This window comes from Ornithodoros turicata, chromosome 9 (genome assembly GCF_037126465.1).
Source record: "Ornithodoros turicata isolate Travis chromosome 9, ASM3712646v1, whole genome shotgun sequence".
NCBI lineage: Eukaryota > Metazoa > Arthropoda > Arachnida > Ixodida > Argasidae > Ornithodoros > Ornithodoros turicata.
In genome coordinates this window covers 26,928,985-26,952,385 of record NC_088209.1, presented here as the reverse complement: position 1 = coordinate 26,952,385, position 23,401 = coordinate 26,928,985, and the positions used below count along the sequence as shown (strand labels likewise).

At 46.7% G+C, this 23,401-nt stretch overlaps 2 protein-coding genes across 5 annotated transcripts; one reads left to right on the top strand and one right to left on the bottom strand.

Annotated features, from left to right (window-relative positions):
* The first annotated feature begins 3,704 nt into the window (after positions 1-3,704).
* Positions 3,705-19,144, top strand: LOC135368479 (lysosomal alpha-mannosidase-like). Of its 3 annotated transcripts, none has more exons than XM_064601802.1 (24): positions 3,705-4,009; positions 5,670-5,772; positions 6,545-6,694; positions 6,769-6,962; positions 7,487-7,592; positions 7,673-7,776; positions 8,662-8,715; positions 8,781-8,897; positions 9,811-10,017; positions 10,422-10,476; positions 10,950-10,989; positions 11,060-11,129; positions 11,464-11,586; positions 11,666-11,785; positions 12,249-12,372; positions 12,438-12,508; positions 13,015-13,236; positions 15,239-15,357; positions 16,312-16,425; positions 16,718-16,808; positions 16,870-16,956; positions 17,019-17,253; positions 18,083-18,232; positions 18,819-18,952. In XM_064601802.1, the coding sequence occupies exons 1-24, from the start codon at positions 3,821-3,823 to the stop codon at positions 18,860-18,862; spliced, it is 2,889 nt and encodes a 962-aa protein (XP_064457872.1). In that variant the 5' UTR covers positions 3,705-3,820; the 3' UTR covers positions 18,863-18,952. The 3 variants fall into 3 exon arrangements, with proteins under 3 accessions (XP_064457872.1, XP_064457871.1, XP_064457873.1); XM_064601801.1 differs by having other exon boundaries at positions 3,706-4,009; positions 17,019-17,228; positions 18,819-19,144; XM_064601803.1 differs by lacking the exons at positions 3,705-4,009; positions 5,670-5,772 and adding an exon at positions 5,793-5,855 and having other exon boundaries at positions 17,019-17,228; positions 18,819-19,144.
* A 770-nt stretch (positions 19,145-19,914) lies between these two features.
* LOC135368480 (vacuolar protein sorting-associated protein 72 homolog) lies at positions 19,915-22,901 on the bottom strand. Of its 2 annotated transcripts, none has more exons than XM_064601805.1 (4): positions 22,702-22,901; positions 21,992-22,357; positions 21,399-21,638; positions 19,915-20,766 (listed from the first exon to the last, which is right to left on the bottom strand). In XM_064601805.1, exons 2-4 carry the CDS (start codon positions 22,292-22,294, stop codon positions 20,212-20,214), a joined length of 1,098 nt encoding a protein of 365 aa, XP_064457875.1. In that variant the 5' UTR covers positions 22,295-22,357; positions 22,702-22,901; the 3' UTR covers positions 19,915-20,211. The 2 variants fall into 2 exon arrangements, with proteins under 2 accessions (XP_064457875.1, XP_064457874.1); XM_064601804.1 differs by having other exon boundaries at positions 21,992-22,351.
* Positions 22,902-23,401: the final 500 nt, after the last annotated feature.

The following is a 23,401-nucleotide window of genomic DNA, read 5'->3' as shown; positions in this document are numbered from 1 at the left end:
ACTGCTCCACCCTCTTTTCTAAGAGTGTAGAGTCCTGCATGACCCGTAGACTTGTGCCCGTTACTCGAAAAAAGTAATCGATTACCGTTACCGTTACTTCTGTGGAAAAAGTAATTGATTACCATTACCAATTACTAGACTTCAAATGTAATTGAGTAACGAGTAGAAAAGTAACGCGTTACTTCGGTCGTTACTCTGCATTCATGCAAATTATACCAGTCTTTGTGTGCCTCAGAGGAAAAAAAAAAAGAAAGGTTCAACAGCGGAACAGCTGAAATAACAAGACAAACAAAAAACATGTAGGACAAGGAGATCTGTACGCCCGGGAAGACGTTGACCCGATTGTGGAAGAGCATTGCGTGGAACTTCCCCATGACTCACTAAACCCCCAAAGTTTCAGGTACCATCACACTGGTGTAGGAAGAGATTAGGGAGAGAGACTCTGAAATTCCAGAACGTTATTACAATGACCTCCGCTTGCTATTGTAGAACAGCCCAACAAAGGCTGATGGCACCAGGGGCTTGACTTTGGGCAGAACATCTGAAAGATAAGCTAATCTCTGCCGGAAAAAGTAATCAATTACTGAGTAATCGATTACTCAGAAAAGTAATTGATTACTCGAAGAATTACTTTGACATTAAAGTAACTGATTACTCGAAAAATTACTCAAAAAGTAATTGATTACAAGTAACGCAATTACTAGTAACGCGTTACGCACAAGTCTGATTTGACCCGCAGGGGACCCGCACATTGGTGCGGGTGAGGGTCGGACCCGGGGTAGACATTTCTGAAAACCACAGCAAGTTTCAAAACCGAGACCTGGAGTCGCATTCTAGCTCGCGAGCCATGGCGATGCCCCTCTCCGTATTTCTTCAAATTCCGCGTGCTATTGCATGTCATTGCACCAGTCCGGCCCGGCGAACCCCGTTGTCATCTGTGTACTGATCATATTTTAAGCTATAATACTCATTGTTACTGAACATAGATAGATCGTTTGACTTAGCTCGCATACAGATAACAACGACCCATGTTTCAGCTTTCGCTTTCTTACGTACTTATACAGGGTGTTTCACCTAAAGTGATACAAAATTCTAACTGGCGACGTACTCGCCGCGGAGGATTGTGGGACTTTCGGCAATTACGTTCTGGAATCTTTTGCCGCCATTTAGGAAGGCTTTGGACATTTCCTTTAATTCAGGGAAAATTTTTTTTTTTCAATCAAACTTTGAAAATTACCAAGCCAAGAGGTAAAGCCAAGAAAGGTAAAACAAGAGGCGGAGACACTTCCTCCTCTAGCGATAATAAAGCTGGCGGGGTTAAAGCAGCACTCTTACTAATTTTTTTCGACTATTCCTGTTGCGGTTATCCGTGAAGGACTTCATATTTCTGTGAAAAAAAAAAAAGTGAGGTTCGCTTGGCAATTCTCAAAGTTCCATTGAAAAAAAAATTTTCCCTCAAATAAATATTGTCCAAAGCCTTCCTAATGATGGCGGCAAAATTCTCCAGAAGGTAATTGCCGAAAGTCCCACAATCCTCCGGCGAGTACGTCGCCAGTTAAATTTTTTTATCACTTTAGGTGAAACACCCTGTATATACGAGGGGTGGTCAAGTCAAACCGGGACTTTTCATTTTTCGCAAAAGTAAAATGAACTTACAGGCGAAAAATTAGTTCTATTTTTCAACGTAATCTCCAGCTGCACTAATGCACTTGTCCCAGCGTTTCACGAGGGCTTGGATGCCAGCAGCGTGGAAATCCTTACAGGCACGTATAGCTGCCATGATCGGACCGCATTCTTGACCTCGTCGTCACAGCTGAAGTGGCAGTCCCCAAGGAACGCCTTCAGTGGCATGAAGAGATGGAAATCGCTGGGGGCAAGGTCTGGACTGTAAGGGGGATGTGGCGGCAACTCCCAGCCAAGTTCCTGTAAGGTGCGTGTCGTGAGGTGCGCGGTATTCGGGCGAGCATTGTCCTGTAGGAGGAGGACAACTTTGGTGATGAGGCTCGGCCCTTATTTTGCTTCAGCGCCTTATGCACATCACTGAGAACCTGGCAGTAATATGAACTATTGATGGTGGTACCACTGGGAAGAAAATCAACATGAACAACGCCAGCCTTGTCCCAGAAAACCGTCGCCATGACCTTACCCGCAGACAGGTTACTTCAGAACTTCTTGGGAGCTGGCTAGCCCGGATGCTACCCCTTTTTTAATAAGCGTTTAGACTCAGGAGTGAAATGGTGCACCCACGTTTCATCACACGTGATGATCCGATCAAGGAACGGCTGTCCTTCAGTGTCGTAACGGTACCTTAGCTCTTGGGAGATTTCCGATCTTCTCTGCCGGTCAATCACGGAGAGCTGCCTCCGAACCCAACGGACACTAACTTTCCGAAACTGGAGGTGTTCATGAATGATAGTGTTCAACGTTCCCACAGAAAGGTCCGTCTTTCGAGCTAGTTCGAAACATGTTATCCGTCGGTCCTTGACGATCAGGAGCTCCACAAGTTGGATGTTCTCATAGGAACTCTGACACTGGGCTCTGAGCCGCCCCGACCGGGATCGTCCTGCACTGATGTACGGCCGTCTCGGAACCGTTTGCACCACTCAAACGCTTTGCTGCGGCTAAGTGTATCGTGGCCATACTGAGCCTGAAGTCTTCCATGAATTTCAGATGCCTTTACGCCTTCATACACGAGAAACTTCATGACAATTCGCTGTTCGATGTGCGCGCTCACCTCGTTGCCGGCCATCTTGTCCAGCACGTGTCTTCTGTTTTGCACAAACTTTGGACCAACACGTGGCGAATGCGGAGGCCTGTCGCGTGTGAAAATGACGAAAAAGAAGTAGCGCGAGCCATTTGTACACTCAGGAAACAGAAAGTCCCGGTTTGACTTGAACACACCTCGTACAAACACCACATTCGTTCGGCAAAACCATGCATATACCTACCTCGTCTCACTATAGGTATATAGCGGCAGTTCCATCTCGCTGCGGGTGGCCGGTCGGATTCGTGTCGACAAATTCCGACCCGCGCAGGACTCTACTTTACATATCCCCCTTCCCCCAAAACATTATTTCTCTGTGTGACGCGGAAGTATCATAAGATTAATTTCTAGGCTGGAGAAGTATGACGTCATGCCCAACCCAGAAAAATGTTATTTCGGGAGGAGTTCTCTGGGGACTTTACACGGGGGAGGAGGATTTCATCCTCGTTTTCCTCATCCCAGAGACTTCGGTGACGACACCTACCATCGGAGAATCCGACATTGCGCACGCCGCAGGTACCCATAGACCCCGTAGTATAGGAAAATTCACACAACACTGGGCACACAACCAATCAGAAGGCAGCGGTTGCTCCCTCAATCCTCCAATCAGAAGCCTCGCCGTCCGGATAGCCGCTTGGCTTGGCTTGGCCAGTCCCGGCTACCACTGACTTCTAGGTCTACGTCTACTAGCTGTTCACTCGCGGTATTTTTATGCTTTGCGTTCTGAGTCTTTGAGCGATGCTGATTTATAATACGAAATAAAATAAATAGTACTTTAAGCATACTCGCATCGTGTGCAGAAAGGCACCGCGAAAGGTTTCGGTTGAGTCGGCCTTCTCGTGGAGAACGTGGGCCCCACGAGCCGTTCCGTATGCAGGCCGTAAGGAATGCTGCTGAGGTTAAAACTGCTGCCTGCGCTCCAAAACACTAGGCTGAGTAGGACTAATATTAACCGAATCAGTGAATGTGAAGTTATTCGTGGGGCTCCATCATGCGCACATGTTTAACCGCAACTGCTATCAGTGACGCAATGTATTCGTAACGTAACCTGGGAAGATGGTCTCGCGACGAACTCATCATTCAGAACAATGCATTCGCGGCCATACGGCCGGCTACAGTTGCAAACGCTGGATACCGTCGATCAGGGAGCAGAATATGTACGCCAAAGTGGGATTGGCTTTATATTTCAGGTTGTGCCTTTTGTTCGTTCCTGCCATGGGTGGATCAAAATTATGCGGGTACGAGGTAAGCAGTACAACATTTTAGAAACGATATTTCACGTGTTCGTGGGTCGTAGATATATTAACGCAATGTTATCTGCTTGTAATAACAACAACAACTTTATTTTGAGATGATGAATGCGGAGTTTCATCGCCAGGGGCGATACTCTACCCCATTGCTGGTGGTGATGTGGGGAATGAAATAGTGAGCCCCTTCTTGTATAAAATGCTATATGCACTGTTGAATGACATCAGGTTGTCTGTGGTTTGTGTTGCGTGAACATGTACCGGCGGATCACGTGTACTACTTACTATTTCCTTGTGTTTTTGGTTTGTGACATTCGGTGACGCTCTCGCTCATGTCATTCCTGTATGCAGCGAATGTGTTTGCCGAACTTAGTTTGGCTGGTTTTGCTCGGAGTAACGTCACAGTCTGACTGCACGTACAGAACCGTTGTTTGTTTTATTTGATTAGTCTCAAGAAATAAAGGTATCTACGAGGGGTGTTCAAGTCAAACCGGGACTTTCTGTCTCCTGAGTGTACAAAGGCTCGCGCTACTTCTTTTTCGTCATTTTCACACGCGACAGGCCTCCGCGTTTACCACGTGGTGGTCCAAAGTTTGTGCAAAACAGAAGACACGTGCTGACAAGATGGCCGACAACGAGGTGAGCGCGCACATCGAACAGCGAATTGTCATGAAGTTTCTCGTGAATGAAGGCGTAAAGTCATCTGAAATTCACAGAAGACTTCAGGCTCAGTATGGCCGCGATGCACTTAGCCGCAGCAAAGCGCTTGAGTGGTGCAAACGGTTCCGAGCCGGCCGTATACATCGGTGCAGGACGATCCCAGCCGGGGCGACTCAGAGTCCAGTGTCAGAGTTCCTGAGAACATCCAACTTGTGGAGCGCCTGATCCTCAAGGACCGACGGATAACATGTCTCCAACTGTCTCGAAAGGCGGACCTTTCTGTGGGAACGTTGAACAAGCGATTCCAGCGATTTCCATCTCTTCGGGCCACTGAAGGCGTTCCTTGGGGGCCGCCACTTCAGCTGCGACGACGAGGTCAAGAATGCGGTCCGATCATGGCTGCTACGTGCCTGTAATGATTTCTACGCTGCTGGCATCCAAGCCCTCGTGAAATGCTGGGACAAGTGCATTAGTGCAGCTGGAAATTACGTTGAAAAATAAAACTAATTTCTCGCCCGTAAGTTCGTTTTACTTTTGCGAGAAATGAAAAGTCCCGGTTTGACTTGAACGCCCCTCGTAGATCTCGGTCTCTTCATCGAACACTCCGTACATGGTGTAGCGTATTTAATCATATATTATAGTATTCATTCGTTTGTCACTCTTAATTAGCATAAGTACTAAATGGTCCTTTGAGGGATCATGCTATCTCAAATCACCGCTCAGCACACTGTATTTTTCGTTGCTCGACATTTCCTAAAATTTATGTCTTAGATCTATTCAAACAGGTGCAAAGACCCGACATCAGGTCACCATGTACTCTACCCTAACATCAAACAGTAACGGTTCCCTGAAGAACGGTTCAAAAGAACGGTTCCCTTTTCCGATTTCTCTTTCGGTTGAAGTCAGAAACCCGAAACGTTGAAATGCACATAATCAGTTTTTATTTATTTATTATTTATTTTTATGGTGCTGACGGTGATACGAAGGCCTCGTTTCAGTCTTGCACGCCCAATACTGCTGGGTATATCAACGTCCACATCATCAGCCACAGCCACAATGATGTCGGCTGGACAGAAACAGCGGAGTCACTCTACAATGAATGTGAGCTCACGCCCTCAAGAAACTTTCCACAACAGAGGAGGTCGTCTAATCGGAAGTGCGATTGGCGCCATTTCGTTTCTCCAGTAAGCGCCTACAACGCCGCATGCCTAAGCGAAGACAAAACCAAACCAGAGACATTTGTGCTGTCATCGTACATATAATAGTTAATATCGATGTACCAATTAGAAGCGAGCTGGAAGCCATCGCGAAAAGGAACACGCCGAAGTATGACGTCAGTACGAGATTAAAATTTGGCTGCATCTATCAGCATTTAAATGGGTCACTGTTACGTGATCTCATAAAGGCATGGACGGACCTACACGGCACTCACTTTAAAAGTATTCAGAAGAAATAGTAGGCTACCCGAGAGCTTAATCGCCATTTCTCATTAATGTTGTGATTATATACATTTAACATGTCGTCGACTTAGTGAACTAGGTTTATTGATTGGTTGATTGATTGCTAAAAGAAAAAAAAATGGAGATGTTAGTCGCAAGCCACTCGGGACTGGCTACTCCTGGAGGACGCGTTATTTAGGGCTCGTTATATGTAAAACAAATGAAGGGAAAGGAGGGTGGAGAAGAAAAAAAAGAAGAAAGGGAAAACTATACAAATCTATGGACTTTGAAATGGAATAGATGAGGGCATCACCACAAAAGCTTATACACGAGATGGAAGTCGAAACAGGAAAATGCACTAGAACTTTGCGCCTGAGGCAACAGTGCAGGAGAGTGGAGTGGTTTATTGGATCGTTACAACTCTGTACCTCTAGATGTGCTGGACATCTACAACAGTCTCACAAACTCGCTGACCAAAAATCCCGAGAGGAAGTACTCGGCAGCGGAAATGGCGTATTTTATGCGTTGGTGGGAGGAACAGCTGCCACCCAAGAAGATCACTGTGCGCAATCTCATACAGCAAGGTAAGAATTCGGCGCGCGTTCTGTGGAAGTGGGAAATTGGATAATTCCCCCATCTTCGTCTTCTTCGTCTATAGGCCAGTTGCAGTTCGTGGGTGGGGGATGGGTCCAGAACGACGAAGCGACGACGCATTACACTTCAATGCTGGATCAAATGACTTTGGGCTTGACTTGGCTCAACGACACCTTCGGTGAATGTGGACGCCCCCTGGTTGCTTGGCAAATCGACACGTACGGACATTCCAGGGAGCAGGCTGCATTTTTCGCACAGGTAGAGGAGAACGAAAACTCCCAAACTTGCTGTGGTACCAACTCGTACTAGGGCCGGACATTAGGCTCAGTATAGTGAGACAAGCGTATGTGACCTTAAAGTAGATTACAAACTTCCTTCTTCAGCTTTTTTTTAATGTCTGTTTCGCCATATATACAATTTTTTTCGTTTCTATAGACTTTCGGGAGTCAGAGAAACACGTTCGTATCTGGCTATTAAAGTGTATTATTCACAAGACGCTATGCAGGCCTCTGAAGTGTTAACGTATTTCGTTTGACTCACGTGGACTTAACTAAAAGGAGAACTCCTGTTGCACAGTGCTGGACAAAAGTTTACGGAACACGGGGCGGTGCATTCCTTCCTCAGAGTAACACGCTAGTAGCGAATGGGACCGTACGGACTTACGGACATGTGCCTAGGTAACCCAGTCACCTGTTTGCAAGTCCGCGCCGGAGCGTGTTCCGTAAACTTTTGTCCAGCACTGTACTTGCCTATTTGATTTTAAGGTGCTTTCGCATTTACAGATGGGCTTTAATGGCGTGTTTCTGGGTAGAGTGGATCACGAAGACAAAGCACAACGACAGAAGAAGCGGTCTCTCGAATTTCTTTGGAAGGCAGACAGGAACCTAGGCAAGGTCGCCGGCTTCAATACTAAGTGCCAAAGCAAATATAAACTTCACCCGCGAGCGTAACCTTGATGTTAATCCCAGGTGTGGATGCTGATATATTCTCCATTATTCTCCCCAACGTATACATGCCTCCGAAAGGGTTTTGCTTCGACAAGTACAGCTGCACGACTGATGTGGATGTACTGGTGAGTGTCCTATATACAGTGTATAATACACGCACAGGATCTACTGGTGGCAAATTATTACGTGCTCATTAAACCTCATCATAGGAACAATGCAAAACCCCCAACACAAAATCGGTTTTCAAAATAAATTGACTGTGGTGGAAGGGTGGAAGGTTCAACTCCTTCCTGACCGTTTCAGATAAGAAACTCGAGCCTATAGCCAGGGGCGGATGCAGGCTTTTTCTGAGAGGGGGGGGGGGGGTCCAGCCTTGGCCAGCATGGAGGGCATTGAGGAGCATTGAGGAGGGGGTCAGGACATCCTGACCCCCCCCCCCCCCCTCTAGATCCGCCCCTGCCTATAGCACATCTACCGTGTACACAGCAGACGATTTAGGCTTCGTTCAGGGTGGACGTCACACGCAACAGGGTTCAGTGGGGCCAAGCTCAGGCCATGACATGAAACATATCAGGCCAACGACAAGATCCATGATGCAGATAAAACGGCAAGGACACAGGCGAGCTGGTGGTTACGTACATCCATAATTAAACCCTGAGATTGTCGTGTTTGGTTGTTTTCCCCAGTCTCGGGGTTTAATTATGAATCCATGTGAACGTCAGCTGCCACTGGTCACCGCGTGGTGCTGATCAAAGACGTCCGTGCCCGCGCTACACATCAGACACGTTTACTGCATGTAAAAGCACACGATAGATAATGTGCATTCCACCGCAATCAGGAACGGAAAACCTACGGAGTCTTGCACGGCTCCTTTAACTATTATACAGATTCGACTTTATAAATCGAAAGTCATATACGTATCAAAATCGGTTTGCGTTCTAAAGTTGGATCCCACTCGAAACAATCGTTGCTTGGAATCATACAGAAATGTTAAAATTTTTATTCTGCAGCCATACAACTCGCGAAGTAAAGCCCGCCAGTTCATAGCTGCAGTGCAAGAATATGTAAGTAAAATACCGTTTACTCGTCAAACGTGCCGAGACGTATGCAGAGTATTCTGTGTGAGTAGGCAAAGTTCTACAACACGAACAATGTGCCTGTTACAATGGGAGGTGACTTGGCCTACACTACGGCCGAATCCTGGTTTTCAAATCTGGACCGGCTGATCGACGCCGCTAATAAAGAGGTAAGCACTTTCCTCGTGCTCTGTAGATCCATTCGTTTTATGGAAGATTCACGCTTAGCAACAAGCCTTCTTTTATTTTTATTTTATTTTTTTGCCATTCCTTTAAGCCGTTCCCAGGACCTGAATCCCATAAGATAGCAGGGTGTATTAACATATTAGCCAAGTAAGCATTGATTTAAAGCGATAGCTTTATACACTCTTAGAAATGAACTTCACCGTATACATATAGCACGCTCCTAGCGCTCGAATGATATCGTTATCTGCCCCGATTTGTTGAAACCAGGAGGCGTACGCCTTTTTGTGACGCCATAGTTGTCACACACACACACACACACACATAGAGAGAGACGATGATACGATGATGAGATGGGGCTGATGCCGGCCAGCAGGCTGGGCGCTGCCCCAGTGCCATTTGTACATAGTGAAAGATGATGATGGAAATGAGAATTCAGGTGATCAAAGCAGGGTAGAGGCTTGTTGATGACAGGAAATCCCAAAGGTGACGGAGACCTTGGTGCATATGAACGCTACTGGACCATGGGGGGGGGGGGGATTTATTGGCAGAAAAGGAAAAAAAAAAGGAAAAGGAAAGATAAAAGGGGAAAGGTGGACCATGGGCCCAGCACCTTGCCTATGGTAAAGGGGCGGTGGTCGATTGCATGCATTTGCCGTGCTGCAAGATCTCGTGCTCCCACTGGTAGACAGGGCAGTCACAAAAAAGTTACGACATATCGGAAAAAGACGTCGTTTAACGTCGGTACGCTAAAAAAGAACACACCAGAAGGGCGATATGAACCGAGCGTGCAGGGCTGGTTTCTAGTCCCCTCATACCTGACTGTTTTCTCTATAGCCATACACGTATACTTCATTAACACGCGCTTCTCACGTTTCCTTTTCTTCCTATACGTACCAGGCCACCAAATCAGGCATCAAACTTATGTGCTACTATTCCTCCCCTGCCTGCTACCTGAACGCCGTGCACAACGCCAGCAAATCATGGCCCGTTTACACGGAAGACATGTTCCCGTACGCAGACAGGGCTGACCATTATTGGACTGGCTACTACAGCAGCAGACCTGCCCTCAAACGTTACATCAGATACAGCACCGCATTCCTATTGGTATTTGCCCTCCAAGTACAGATACTCTTCAGACTGCCACGTATACCGCTTACGTAATTTTGCCACTGCGGGCGAATGAATATGTAGGTCATGAATGGTGCAAGTACTCTTAAAAATGAACTTCACCACATAGCGCGCTCCTAGCCAACCATCATCTCGAATGACATCGTTCTCGACCCTGATTTGCTGAAAACGGGAGGCGTACGCCATTTCTGTGGCATTATGCAGTACATAATTGCCAAAAAAATGGCGTACGCCCCCTGTTTTCATCAAATCAAGGAAGCGAACGTTGTCATTCGGGATAATGTGCTGTGCGGTGAAGCTCTGTTTTTAGAGTGAAGCGAGCTAGTGTTTATCTATCCACGTCTCCTGGCTGTTTTTTTTTATCGTTACGATTTTTTTAGGCCTGCAAGCAGCTTGCCACAATAGGTGGTGTCCGGTCACCGTTCAAGAAGTTCAGTAAGTGCTCACGTCTCAGTTGATAGGTTTGCGAGTCTTTCCCGTCCTGGGCACAGCTTACGGCAATACATAGGAGATGTGCCACGCTTGAAACTGCAAATCGTAAACTCGTAAATCGTAACTGAAACTACGAATCGTATGTACTACAAATCACATGTGAAAAGCGGAAAAGTCCGCAATTTGTAGTGTGGACCATATTGTACAACGTGCACGAGCTGAATATCTATTTCAGTATTAATGCTGCGCATGCAATGTCGCATTGTTATTTGGTTCATACAACACATGCTCTCGGAAGGCCTGAAGCCACGTGTGAACCTCCTCCCGCGCGGACTGATAAAAGCTATATACATGAAATCTAATTGACTTCGTTGTGTCCCTCAGTTATTAAACACTGGCGAAAAGTCGTCTGATTCGTCGTTTGCATAGCGTTCGGTCTCCTGAAAAACTTTATATTAATAAAGACGTCTCTTCAGGGAGAGCTGTGGCGACAGCGCAGCATCATGATGCCATAACGTAAGTGACGCACTAAAGCGGTATATAGGAAAGTCTAACCAGGAAGACGCTTTGCCTCACGATAACGCAGGGGTACAAGCGCCGAGAAGGTGGCACAAGATTACGCTAAACTTCTGGGAAACGACATCATTCAGTGTGAGGCAAGTGATGGTTTTCTTTTTCAATCATTCGAGTGAAATGAAATTTTGATAGGAGAACGTGTCGCTCTATCTGCTGCTCTGTATCCATTCCAGCCTATAATGATCTAGCTTAGGTTAGGTTATGCGAAAATGTTTTAGGTCATGGGTTTGTTAGGGCACGTTGTGGGGTACTGGGTATGCTGGGAACACGTCAAGGTGCGTTGGGGCATGCTGTACTGGAGTGAGGTGAGATGGGGCAGCTCGGGATTTGAGTATCTGCTCCAAGCGCTAAACATTACCAAGGCTTTTGATTTAGTAGGCGTTATAACTCTCATTCACTCATGTGAAACTACAGAAGGTGATCAGCGATGGCCTCGAAAACCTGATGTGGGTGAACCCCGATAGCACCAGTGTGGCGCTGCAGTTCTGCCACAGGCTGAACGAAACCATCTGCTTTCTTACGGAGAACGAAGACCGCGTGCGTAAATATGGCGACACAAAATTATTTTCGATTTATACAATACCAGATGATTTTACATACGTTGTTTCCACTGCAGTTCATTGTGATAGCGTACAATTCACTCGGTCGAAGAATCAAGCACAATTTTCGACTGCCTGTACCGTACGATGAAACGTACACGGTGACGGGAAGTGCTAACGGGTCCTACGCGACGCAGGTACGTGAAGCGTATCGTTTTTCCTTCAGTTGACCGGTAAATCACCGTACGACCAGCAGGGCCTAAACTGAAAAAGCTATTATCACACGATTCGTTCCGGTAGTTAAACTCACGTGGGTCTCGTGGTACGTCTAGGCCAATCAGAACTCATGATACCAAACCCTAGCCCAGGGTTGTGCCTGCTAAAGCATTCGTCACTCCAAAAACCGAAACTCGATGGGATTGGCCTTTTTCTGTTTACCTGCGAAAGTACAAGGCTCTGCGCAATTACACATAGCACCTCCGGTCTTTTTGGCACACCTTTAATCTCGTAACAGGTGGGCGGAGGCAGACTGTTTGAAGCAAATGAATGCAACGAATCTATAATTCGTCGCGGAAACAAATGAGAGAATAAAGCATGAAATAAATTCGGTGCACGTTGATAAGTTGATAAATTTCGGTGCACGTTCTTGGCTGTTTCTAGATTATTTCACTGGTTAACACAGTGCTGGAGCTGCCAACGAAAACCACCATGACGAACGACCTCGTATTCCAAGCTGAACTACCTGCCATGGGCGCCAGTGCTTTCTACATCCAAAGGCAAACACGTGAGATGATATATTATCGTGAGCAACATAATCCACAATTGCTATAGGCCTTCCTCTATTTTTAGAAAGTACAGAATTCAGAGACAACTACAACTTATTCAAGCTGGAACTCGAGGAATCGTTTATAGAGAATGAGGTAAGGCGATTCAAATGGTCCCGCAAAATACTGACGTTTGATAAATGTTTACTGACTATTGCGAGGGCACAAAGTGAGCAGCAGTGACGCTTGAAACGAAACATTGCCCGTAGCAACGTTGTACACGTTTTTTCGCGCACTGTTAATGTCTGTCCTTGTCACCCTGTCACTGGCGTAACCAGAAAAAAAAAAAAAAAAAAAAGGGGGGGGGGGGTTTCTGGTGGTTCAATCCCCCGAAATGGTACCTTTGATAGTGCATTTGGAAGAGGGAAACGAGGGGAAATCCTCCTCTCCCATGTAAAGTCCACATAAAACCCCTTCCGAAATATTTTTTCTGGCTACGCCGCGCTGACCATGGTACCTGATCGCTTTCATATTCCGCTCTTTAGGACCCGCAGAGACCACGTCATACATTGATGTATTTCAGTGTACACCTCTCTGACACATATAAGTCTGACATATATGATGCAAGCTACCTGTTGTCTTTAATTCTTGTTGCTTCTTAGAAATACCGGCTTGTTGTTGACCTCAGCTCCGGGCTACTCAGAGAAGTTGTCCTTCTGGAAAAGAGCGAAGTGCTCCCTTTGCGCCAGTCATTCTTCTGCTACGAAACTCCTCCAACATCGTCCAAAGTGACCCGCGGCACATCTTCGGGAGCCTTCGTATTCGGTCCGCCCAACAACACCGCTTACGACTTGGGCACGCACGTTGCCTATAGAATAATCAAGGTAACACCGGCCAGAGGTTCACCGCATAGCACGCTCCTAGCCGACCATCATCCCGAATGACAACGTTCTCTCCGTTGATTAGATGAAAACAGAGGGCGTACACCCCCCTTTTTCAGCAAATCAGGGGAAGGAACGATGTCACTCGGGATGATGGGTGGCTAGGAACGTGCTATGTGGTAATTGAAACTCATTTTCAACAATAGCTTTCGTTTTCATCTCACCTAATCTAATCAGCAGTGTCATCATTGGGGGCTTTCTATTTTTCACTCCACTGTACATCTTCTTCTGGACTAGTGCCGTGGCAGAATGGGTACACCCAACGCTATCTAGGTAACGCCTCCACGACCACCTTCGTCATGGGGACATATGGTGATGATGGAACTGCTTGCCGTAGTCGGCCACCCTCAGGCGGGCAACGTCACCACTGTCGCAGAGGAATTGTGCGTACTGGGCCGACTTCACAGGGAACTGGAAGACAAACAAAGTGGACATACAAAGCCGGCACGTCATCAGCTTCAGCCAATCGCTTCAGACGATTTCAAACACAAGCTTTCAGTGGCTACCAGTGCCTATCCGTGCGGATGATGTCGACTCGTCTCCATAGCTACGGCCGCGGAGAGCACGGCCCTGATTGGCTGACTCTTAATGATTGCGTCACGTCGTTTAAGTGATCAGGCTTTCGTTATCCAGGTGGCGTTGGTCCAGCATCCGCTCCGCTCGTTACTGGTACAGCTCTGAGGCTGAAAACTAGGAGGTGGTGGGATCGAGGTTTTCCGGAGGTTTCCCCAGACATCTCAGACGAATGTCGGCGCTGTTCCTCCTGAAGTCGACCCAGGACGCATACTAACTCACCGCAGTATCCCGCACCCTCTTACTGTCGCCTCTGCTATGCGCATGGCCACAGTCGCTTCGCGGTGCTAACACCGAATCAGCACCTTCCGAGTAGCGCAACGTGTTCAGAACTCATACATGTGTAGTTCCGTCCGTAACAGTTGTGGAGAGAGGAAAGACAGAAGAGAAGAACGAAAAAGAAGGCGGTGTACTGCATTTAATGCGCATTTACCCCCAACGATGGCGCCCCGCTACCGCGTTTAATGCGTTTGGATTGAAAGGACGCCCAAAGACGCAGCCAAGTTTTTAGAGGTTAGACAGTTAGAGGTCTGCGCGGGTATGTAATTCTCGACCCGCACCCAAACACACGGCCTCCTAATCCGCACGAGTTTTGGTGGAGGTAACCGCTCCCGCACCCGCGGGTCATGCGAGTATATCAGCAGACCAGCATTACAGGGCGTGTAGCACAAGTTAGAGTACTGCAGCGCAAAAAAAAAAAAAAAAAAGACAAAAGCGTTTGTGGACGTTTAATTGCACTTTACGTTTGGTTCATCAAATGCACGATAGAAAATTGTTGGAAGAACGGCCACCAAATGACCATAAAACGCTGTGGAAGTCCGGTCTTTTGCGTTTTTATTTCGCGAAAAAGCATGAACGCTGGTATAGCGCTTGTACCCGCACGACCCGCAGCGGCAACTTGGGTGAACACGCACTTTACCCGCGACCCGCATCGAGTTTCGTTTTCTCCCCGCAAATCCGAGATTAGTGTGGGTATCCGCACGGACCCGCGGGTACACCCGCAACCGCGCAGACCTCTATACACTTTTGCGTCAAAAACGCGTTCTTACCGCCATATTGCTATGAACATAAAGCAAAGAATATGTCCATTCGGCTAATAGTGGCAAAACGAAACAGGGAACACCCCCATGCCTTGCAACGCCATTTTATTATTATTTGCAGCAATCCTCTCCTTCATCTATGTTTTCGATTTTTCAGAATTACATTTATTCGTCCCCCCCCCCTTTTTTTTTCCTTTGCTTGTACGGGAGCGCAGCGTTTACCTCACATATTTGCTAGAAAATAGTGATGTTACGTAGCCTGTCGTATGTATGCAAATGCCTTTTATGTATTCGCTTCACAGATGCATTGTGAAGATAATTTTTTTTTCTAGGGCGCTATCGTGCAGGAGATCCAACAGGTGTTCACTTCCTGGATTACACAAGTGATTCGCCTATACAAGGGGCAGGACTGGATTGAGTTTGAATGGATGATAGGGCCCATCCCTATTGAGTAAGTTTCGCTCTCGTTAGAGGTTCTCACCTTAACAGGCAAGATATGACAGAATGACGCAGGTAGGTGGTCGATTGAAATGGAATTAGCTCTTTTTGTAATTTCCACAATCTTTTTTTAATGTTTTAAAATAAGCTTTCGTTTGTTGTGCTACTCACGTTCAGGATGTCAAGTGAATTCATATGGAAAAGGTGAGGTTATTAGGCGGCAGGGTACAAGCCACAACGCTGGGGCGCAAACGTGATCGCCACACTTTCCATTCCGCCACACTTGTGACGTCAGCAGGATAACCGGCGGAATTTACGTTTCTCCGCGGCGCGTGCTCCATATCCACGACACTAAGCCCGCAGATTGGCCACGGGGATTTCACTTCGTGTACAACTCTACAGGGCGTCCCAGCTAACGTGCACCGTGGTCGCCAAAAAAAAAAAAGTAACAAAAAGAAAAAATGAACATGGTGCGTTACACGCGAATGAAAACTGCATAATGTTGCACCTGTACTTTTTCAGGGTGACTGATTAATTAATTAGGCGCTATTACTGAGCTAACTTTTTAATTATTCGTCTTAGGGCCCAGATGTGACGTTTGAAGTTGTAGAGCGTGTCGAGAAACGCCCATCGCTATTGTTTCCTACAGCGTACGCCTTGCGTGAAGTTTGTTCCGGTAAGAGAGAACGCGCGCGAAATGGTGCGCGTCCTTCGGGTCAGCTTTGGCCTGATGCTCGCTTCTCGGCAGATAACGGATGTAGTAGTTCTTCAGTACGCTTAAAAACTCCGAAATCGAGGCGCGCGCGTAGGTGCGCGCGCCTCGTGTCACGTGGTACACTTTCGGATTTCGCGCGCGTTCTTTCTTACCATATATGTCGAATACTGTGTGCCGCGTGCTGAAATTTCGGCCCACGTAAAAGAATTCGTCAGGCGAATCCATGAACCAACAACCCTCTTCTACTTTCAGGAGCAGACGGTACGGTGCCGTGGGACGTGAAGTGGTATCTAGATTCACCAGTAATCTACAAAACGACGGCATCTTCTTCACAGATTCTAACGGCCGAAGCACTGTAAAGCGGAGGTGTGCGGTGCCTTTAGCATTTCACCATCTTATATGCCCATCAGTGACCTAGCCGGGGGGGATACATCGTACCTTTGGTAGTTCATGTGGGAGAGGGAAGCAAGGGAGAAATATTCCTCTACCATGTAAAGTCCCCATATAGAACCCATGGCGAAATATCTTTCTGGCAATATGCCACTGTTTCGCACAGAGGTTTGTGTGGCTTAGCAGATATCCTTCAGCCATATATCTTCCGCTCTTCCTTTTCTGCCTCTCATCTTTTCCATGTCCCTTCATATTTCCGCCTTAACAGACGAAGCAGACAAAGCTTTGCGCAGAGCTCAGAAAGTTTCAGGGTCACTTCGCCCAACTACTATCCCGTCACTTCCTGGATATATATAAAGGTACTGAAGTTTTATTGCAATGTTGACCCATTTGAGACTTGAAGGCCATGCTGTACCTTAGGACCTCGTTCGGAGCCTGCAGTTTACCGTGCTTCCAGACTTACCGGAAGGCGGTTCCAGTTTGCAAGACGGAGAAGTGGAGTTGATGGCAAGTGCTCCTGAAATGTCTCTTCAGTACGTAGACACAGAACACTCGCGCTTTTCTTGAAGGTGCATCGCCGTCTGGTGACTGACGATGAATGCGGTCTTCGAGAGATACTGAATGACACCTCCATAGTGAAAGGTCGTCACCTAGTCCACATCGGTCAACTTCCTTGGCATACGCTTCGATATGAGGCTCTCAGACTGGTATACAGCCCTGTCCTCACCTACACTAAGGCAGCGGGCAATGGAATGGAAGGCATGCTTACTTCTGGCAACGTACGTCGGCTGAACACTTTGGGGAGTACGTTTGTATCTCCTACAGCACCTAATGTCGCACAAAAAAAATGACATTGTACAAAATTTTATAAAATGGGGAAAAGCCTTTTTTTCAAGTACAATGAAGCTGCCGTATGGTGTCCTAATTAATTTTGACTAATTAAGTTTTTACTCATGAAAGATAGGAGTTCTGCGCAATGACATCATCTGTTCCTTCAGGTGTGCTGACGGAGCTGCCCATTTTCAGAAGGATGGCCCCGAAAACACAGCAGATTTGTAGTCGTTTGTAGGTCATATTTGTCGCTCCGTGAGAGACGGGCTTTCTCCCTTGCCCTTCGGAAACAAATGCTGCTGCCGTTTCTCCCTCGCATTTAATGGCAAGAGAAAAGCGCGTCTTTTGCAGAGCGCCAAAAGTAACCTCGACACAAATAGGGTCCGCACACCAAAAGGAACAAATGCTTGAGGGCTGTCCTCCTCTCTTGGAGAATATGCCTAGCCATAGAAAACGACCGTCCACTATAGGCGCGCTCGATGCAGGAATGCTGTGTACAAACAGAGCAGCCCCTGCTAACGACGGAAACACTTTCTCGTGGTCTACCATGGATGCGGGCACCCGCACGACCCGCGAGGTTGACGCGGGTGTACCCACGTTTTGCCCGTCACCCGCATAAAGTGGCATTTTCACCAAATCTAAGCAAATTGCGCGGGTATATCCGCACCCACGCAGATCTCTAATCTAAGGTGGCCACTTGATCTAGAACATATCGCATACACCCAATTACTAACGTGTTCCTCATGTTCCTGAGCTTTCGCAAAGCAAGCACACTCACCAGATTCGTTTGTACCATTTGCAGTTTTCAGGTCTGCGCCAGGAGCTCCCACTGAACGTGCATCTCCTGACTCTGGATCCGGTGCCACCATCAAGGGTCCTTCTTCGACTGGAGAACTTGTATACAGGGCAGGAAGAAAACGACCATGGCGACAAAGCACGCTTCTCAGTTACGGTACAGACCATTTTATCATTCTCTTATGCCACAGTGGATATAAAAACTCCAACTCTGAAAGCTTGGGTCTGTCAAGGAAAATGTGATTGTCCAACAGGCAGTAAGATCGATACGCAGGCCTTTGAACTTCAGGGGCTGTAGTAGTAGAGATGCCTGTTTCTAGCCAGAACTGCATTACAAATTTAATTGCCCTGCTGAAAATCCTGAAAAACATACATCAACCATGGCTGGTCATGTCATCGAAGTGACTTGTAATCAGGTTCCACCACCCCAGCTGGTCTCATTATTTTCCTTGCTTCTCTGGAAGACTCCCCAGACAAATGAGGGTGGAGTTCGTTCTGGAGCTCGGCCTCAGTTCCACCGAAACGCTCTCTCTCTACCACTTACCCTTGCTGTTCCTCTGTCTTTCTGCCGCTGATATACAGTGGAAGATGTATTTGATGCAACTGTTGTAGGACAACAGGTTGTTGCCTTGAGCCCTAGGCCGTTCTGGGACAATGCCCTGTAGATGCACCACACACTTTGATGACAAATGCCGCACGGTACTGAAATGTAGATTGATAATTTCAGTTCATTTCTTGTGCAGTACCTCCTGAAGAACTTTGTGCTGCAAGACATCAAGGAAACTAGCCTTTCTGGCCATTTGTTCAAGGATGAAATGGAACCGCTCACTTGGTACCAGATTCAAACCAGTACCGGCGTGGTTGCAGAGAGCAAAGATCAGCAGAATTCCTCACCAAGTGGGCCAGACAATGTCGTCATTACGCTCAAAAGAGGGGAGATACGAACGTACCAGGCAACACTGGTTCAAAAGCTCTAGCATGTGATGTACAAAACGTAGGGCAGGAAAATATGGAAGAAGAGACTGGAAGAGGCACCCTATTATATACTGTAGTACACAGTTTATGGATACCATAGCTCATTTGTCTGCTTGGATGCGAACGGCACTGCCGCTGAAGTTGGGAAGACAATGAATGTAGATTGAAGAGAAATCAAAATACGGTTTTGTAACTCGCTGGCTTTAGCATAGAGGTCAATAGGGTCACAAACTGAGACCGCTGACAAAGTTCGGAACAAGGTGCATGCTGATTAAAGTGTGACAAAATGAAGGTTCTTTAGTTTGTCGGCTGGGCAATGTATGTCGTTCATGGCAGGAGCAAACACTACTGATGAAACAAGTAATTGGGTGGATGCAAACTGTAGACCGGTCAGGGACTTCACAAGGTGAGGGGGGGGGGGGCAAGGTGGTAGCCTCAAACCTTGAGTTCAGGTTATAAAGGCACTGCCTCCACTTTTCATGCATGAAGATTGGGCAGGGCAACTGGTTTTCCATCTTCTGAAGAGATTTTTAGAAGATCTACATGCTCTTGTGGATGCATGCACACTGCATGCACACTGCATGCACACTTCTAGGGATTCGGTTTATTCCGAGGAAATGTGCTAGGCACAATATTTTGCTACAGTGATGCTCATTATATGAGTGTGATGCTCCTCATCTCATGGCTAACAAGCATGACTACTTTGTAGTTTACCGTAGTGAAACCAAATCAGTTACTCTACGTAAACATGCTCACTTGTAGTGACACAAAACACATTCTAAAAAGAAACATGTCAATTTCTGTTCTTCACAAAGGGAGACTAGCCATTTCTGTTGGTTGCAAGTGATAAAATGCAACAACTGAGAAATGACGCACGCTGTTTATGCGACGTAACAAAATGAAAATGAGCTGGTCTTCTGTAAACATTCTCTGTGTATTCAGTGCCAAGACTTAACCTGAGCTCAGGTACATTCTTAGCATTCTCTTACAGCATTAAGAAATGCTCGAAGATCGAACGAAAAAAGGCTGCGTGATGCTGTCAGCTTAGTGTCAATAGTAGAAAATAGTTCAAGCGGGGATAACCAGTTGTTACTAAGTTCACGCCCATTTTGTTCAGTCTGGGCAACTCACACCACAAGCACTTAGTCGCATCAGCAGCTTTCATGCTGGCGCCGTCACTGTTGGAGCCACAGCAGCTGTGGTAGGAGCTGTTGTTGCCGGATGCGGTGCCGAGGCAGCCTTGCTGGTCACCAGGGGTCTCTGGGGGCGATTCTTTTTCCGCCATTCCACCCACGCCGCCACTTCGGGTTGACGCACGTCACCTTTCTGTTCGAGCTGTGCGTAGTACGCCTCGCGCAAGACACGGAACGCCTGGAGGTTTGCGTACGGAATGAGCGTGACGGGATCAAAGTATCGCGCTGGAAGACGCGTGATAGGGCACATGCTACGTGCGGCCGGTTTCGGTTTCGTGTTCCTGAAGTGGTCCCGCATGGTCGCATCATCTGGAAATGTGATGAAGTTGCGTGAGCACCGCGGTCCCAGGCTGCTTGGCGGTGTCGCGGGGCTTTCGTCTACGACGAGCGGAGCTTCTTCGATCAGGGGCATAGATATGGAGTGGTAGCGAATCATGGGACCGCGATAGGGAGTCTTCACAATTTTCGCCTTCTTCTTCTCAAGCTCTAGCCGCTGGTAGGATTCCAGGGAACGTAGGTTTTCCTGGACAGACAAAAATGTATCGGATTAAAGCACAGCTTGAGCAACAATATATTGCTCCGAGTGCGAGACTGCTGTTTTGAAAGGTTTATGCAGCCATAGTAATGAAGGGCATGCAACAACTGAATTAGTTTGACCTTTGCAAATAGCAAGTTGTTCACAAGCAGCAAGCAAGTAAGCAAGTTGTTGCAAATAGCAAGTGGTTGTGTATATTCGCGCAAACTATTAATGATGCACTGTGGATCATTAATTAATTAATTTTGAAGTTTTCCTAATTTTGTAGCTCTTTCTGGTGCCATTTTATGCACCTCAATTGAACACCTGAGCAAGTGATGAGAGTGAAAAAATAGTGACATGCTGACAAAAAGCTACGACATGAGCTATGAATGAATGAAGTACGGAATGCCATGGTGACAATTTTTTCTTTTTTCAATTTTACAAGACATCTCAGCGGGTATATACTGGAGGTAGTGCCAAGATTGAAGTGGAGGGTGTCAAAATGCAAAATGTAGAATGCTGGCCTTAAAAAACACAGTCAAAATGGACAATTTTGTTGAGACTCCTTCATTTGGAGAGTTGTGGTGGAACATTCCGAAGAGCCCCCAGCTTTTATGTGATGCTTGTCACAGGCATACCTGTTCAGTGATCTTGGCTTCTTCCAGAAGTTCCTCCTGTGTAGGATGATCCCCCGTGTACCTCCTCTTCCTGGGATGTCTCTGTTTACGCTGTTCTTCTTTCTCCTGCCTTCTCCTTTCTGCTTCCTGGCTCTTGGCCTGAGTCGAGCGCCGAACGGATTTTCGCTCGCCTGCCTGCCTTGCAGCTTCCTTTTTCGTGGGCTTTGGGGGATGAGGCTTCTTTGGTGACTTTTCTGTGCTCTAAAAGTGTGGAGTAACAGCAGGGTTTGAGCAGGTATAGCGCAAGATAGTATGCTTGAGTGTCGAATTTATTAGGGTAAATAAAATGAGCAGAGTGTTGCCTCTGTGACGACCTGCATGAATTTAAAAAACTCAGCTATTCACAATAATTGTCATAAGATACGTAATGAGCGTCGTTTCTTTACTCGACATGATGTCATGAATATTTTTGCTCCAATCATAACAAAAATTATCTGTATTATCTCATACATATTAGCAACACAACACGTGAGATCCAGGTCTGTGTCACTGCACAATTACAGTTATATTCCACGACCAATCATTTTTGTTACCCTCATGAAGAGATATCATACCGATTTCTCTTTGGTCTTCTTCTCGTGTATTGGCTCACGATATGCCTTGGTCACTACCCGTCTTTGCCGCTTCGACCCTTCCTCGGTGTCTTCTTGGTCGGAAACCGGTTCATCGTGTTCGTCAATGTCAAAGTCTGAATCGACAACATCGCTCTCTTCATTTTCAGTTTCATATTCTGCGTCATTCTCTTCTTCTTCAAACCCTCCATAAGTGGTCTTGTAAAAATCGTCCTCTTCCTCAGCCTCTAGAAGCTGAGACATGCGATTTCCCGCAGTAGCTCGGCGGTCTCTTTCGGCTGCCATATTGCTTAGCGAAGTTGTCGATCAACTTCAATCTTTATCAAAGCGCCTTCCGTCACCCTGAAACAGATGAAGAAAATCATGGGTGTGAGGTTCTTTGTCTTTAAAAATCCTACAGTTGCGCCTAGTCAGTAACTATGATCGCTGATAGCTCTGCAATTACATTACTAAGCTTCGCTTCACATCACGAGAACAGCATGTCAGTTCTGTGCTAGCGAATATCGGTTGTGGTTCAAACAGTTCCACACCTTGACACTTGGGTGTGGTTGAAGGTGCTACAGTGTGTTACATCTTGCTGTGTGATGGTTTACTGCGACTACACACGCTGAAGTGAACATGCAAGGACCCGGCATCTGTATGAATATGTTTTTCCATAGCACCCTTTTAGGAGTGTTAGAATTCGTACTTACTGCAGTAGCCTCACATCGCGATGCCCTGCGACCTTATGTAAGATGAGACGCTGGTATAGTGTGACTTTTGCAAAGCCAAGAAAGCATAAATTCAATCAGCAAATCAATGAATTTGCGCTCACAGTATCTAGCCCGCGGTACAAAACAACCACGACAAAAGCAATCGCGTGCGATGCATCGTTGCCAGCAGAAGTCTGTTCTGCACCAACAATAGACAGCATGGTCCAGCATGCGTAAAGTTAGCCAACGTTTGAAATGACTAAAACCATATCCGCGTTTAGTCATTTCAATTGTTTTCGAAAGAACCTCTCGAACAAACGATTAATGCATAATTTTGACGCAGGGAAATAATGAATGACGTCGTCAAGCTACAAAATAATGTAAAATCCAATCCAAATCCAATTCTTGCCAATCCATGACGGTGACGTTTTCACAAGACGCTAGATCCTGAGGGGTATCATTGCCGCGTCACTCACTCTTCCAGGTGCTTCCGCGCAAAAATGTAGCTCCTACTTCTCATTGGCTGCTGTGTGGGACGCCTTGCATTCTAGTTGCATCCGCGGGAAAAATGAAGCCATTATTTCAATTTCATCTATTTTTGTTGTACTGTTTATTAATAGGCCTGTTCTTTCACACGAATGTTGCACGGACGATCTTTTTCGCGTTGTTGAAATACTGGGAACTTTTTGCCTGCTTTGTA

Bases quoted from the DNA above. Each gene is read 5' to 3' on its own strand.
- LOC135368479 (XM_064601801.1), top strand. From the start codon at position 3,821: ATGGTCTCGCGACGAACTCATCATTCAGAACAATGCATTCGCGGCCAT. The intron at 4,010-5,669 runs GTAAGCAGTACA...GCCTCGTTTCAG, and splicing joins CAAAATTATGCGGGTACGAG to TCTTGCACGCCCAATACTGC. The intron at 8,716-8,780 runs GTAAGTAAAATA...CTGTGTGAGTAG, and splicing joins TAGCTGCAGTGCAAGAATAT to GCAAAGTTCTACAACACGAA.
- LOC135368480 (XM_064601805.1), bottom strand. From the start codon at position 22,294: ATGGCAGCCGAAAGAGACCGCCGAGCTACTGCGGGAAATCGCATGTCT. The intron at 21,639-21,991 runs GTATGATATCTC...CCACACTTTTAG, and splicing joins AGAAGACCAAAGAGAAATCG to AGCACAGAAAAGTCACCAAA. The intron at 20,767-21,398 runs GTATGCCTGTGA...TTGTCTGTCCAG, and splicing joins AAGCCAAGATCACTGAACAG to GAAAACCTACGTTCCCTGGA.